Below are 2,045 nucleotides of genomic sequence, written 5' to 3' on the forward strand. Positions count from 1 at the left end.
ACAACCGATATGAGAATCCTATCGTTTGGATAGACTTGGAGACCACTGGAAACGAGGTATTCCGTGACACTATACTGGAGATCGCTGTGCGTGGTGATATTGCCGATTCAGATGTCTTCGTTTTCTGACTTCTGTCCTAGGTGATTATCACAGATCAGCATCTTCGCGAGGCGCACCCTGGTATCCAGTATGTTATCAAGACGGACGACCAGACTCTCAACAGGTGAGTCATAACCCCTGCTGTCTTTATCGTGGCTGATTCTGAGCCTGTTGCTCCAGCATGCACCCAGAGTGCATCAAGATGCATGCAGACGTGAGTGCTTTGCTCCTTCTCGTTTTGATTGCATCATCTTACTTAGCTTTTGCGGACAGTCCGGGCTGACTGCAGAGTGCAAGCAGTCTCCGCACACAAAGGAGTTTGTCCGTGATCAAGTACTGGCATACATACAGGAATACGTTCCGAAGTTCAAAGGTGTCATCGGAGGAAGCTCTGTCCACTTTGATAAGACCATTCTCATGCGCGAGATGCCGCTTATTACCGACTGGCTCAAGTACCAGTAAGTAGCCTGTTGCATCCGCTGTATTCGTTTGGCGCTAATGTGACGGCAATGCTAGGATCCTTGGTGAGTGCTGCCCTCGTATGTGCACCCCACGTCGTGGCTAACCGTGTTATGTTATGATCGAGATGTATCCTCGTGCATGGTAAGCTTCGGAACGCGTCTGTATTTGCAAACTGTGTTAATGCACGCCGTTACCTAGTTCGAAGCTCGTGCACAGTTCCCGACCCTTTCGCCCCCTAGGCCCGCTACAAGCAGAAGACACAGGTCAGCATAGGGTTGCCGTTTCGCATCACCGCCCCGCTCTAACATGCCTTTTGGCAGGGCCATGGACGACATTCGTAACTCCATCGCGCGTACGTTCTCCGCCTGTCTCACATAATTTTAGCTAACATCGTGTGTATAGAACTCAAGTTCTATCGTACACATTTCTACAAGACTCCGCGGGAAGCCGCATACTCGGTGAACAGGGCCGGAGTCGCTGCTCCTTCAGCCGCGACTGGCCAGGCCTCTACTCCTAATGGGCCGAACGTTGGCGACGGTGCGGTTCCCAACAATCAGCGGCGCGCTAGTGGCGCGCAGAGAACGCCTTCCGGCGGGCAGGTCCATGGGGACAGGTCGTACCAGCGTTAGACACGAGGTGAGTGCCGGTTTTCTGGACCTCCGTTGCGCTTGCTAACTATCTGCCAAGAACCTTCGTTTACGTATGGTGACTTGCCAAGATGCGGCGCCGCTGCGACAAATCGGATTCTTAGTGTATTCTTCTCACTTTTGTGTACCTCACGTACTTGGCAACGCTCTAGAAAAACGGAGGAGCGATGAATGAAGTAGCTTAATGGCTCGATGAGACATCGATATGGATCTGTGTTCGCTGTATTGAAGTTGTGAATGCGCTGTCGACGTCGAGTGCATTCAAAGAGATGCAGGTGGCAATCCTGCTGACGTCCGAATGTTCTGTGAATATACGTTTCTAGTACTTTCACAGAATGAACCGAGTAAAGCAGTAAGGGGGCATATATATCGGACATAGAACGCACTTACGTAGAATACTTGCTTATGGAGGGGAGCCGGGATGCGTGGCTGGTGGTCTACTCCCCGAGTCTAGAGCACCATTATCTTGAATGTACAGTCAGCATCGGAGAAACTTGCCTCCGCCTTTATGCCCAAGACAGGCGGAATTAGCGACCCGAGGACCGTTGTCTCACGGATTTTTGAGACGGTGAGGTCCAAGGAGGAATGCACCCCTGGCGTCATTAGCGGAGAGATCGCAGCTTCGACCGGACGTCAGTCGTGAGAGGGGGTTTATTCTGGCCGGATACCACAGCTACTCACAGCAGAAGCGATCGAGTAATATTGCTTTTCTCGATGAGAGCCGCTTGGCACTAAGTAGTAATAAGCATGTACAACGAAGCCCTCATCATGGATACTCACTCCTCAAAAGCATAGGCCCGTCTATTCGTGTAACACAGAACCTTCGAGACATTTGTT

The 2,045-nt window shown here is 51.2% G+C and overlaps 1 protein-coding gene across 1 annotated transcript; it reads left to right on the forward strand.

Moving 5' to 3' along the window:
• Nucleotides 1-11: 11 nt before the first annotated feature.
• PHACADRAFT_109114 (uncharacterized protein) lies at nt 12-561 on the forward strand (the record flags this gene model as incomplete). Its single annotated transcript, XM_007403061.1, has 4 exons — nt 12-86; nt 141-223; nt 280-313; nt 373-561. Coding segments are annotated over 4 exons (381 nt in total), but the record flags the coding sequence as incomplete, so codon positions are not given.
• Between the last annotated feature and the right edge of the window lie 1,484 nt (nt 562-2,045).

The sequence above is a fragment of the Phanerochaete carnosa genome, assembly GCF_000300595.1.
Source record: "Phanerochaete carnosa HHB-10118-sp unplaced genomic scaffold PHACAscaffold_716, whole genome shotgun sequence".
NCBI classification, from domain to species: Eukaryota; Fungi; Basidiomycota; class Agaricomycetes; order Polyporales; family Phanerochaetaceae; genus Phanerochaete; species Phanerochaete carnosa.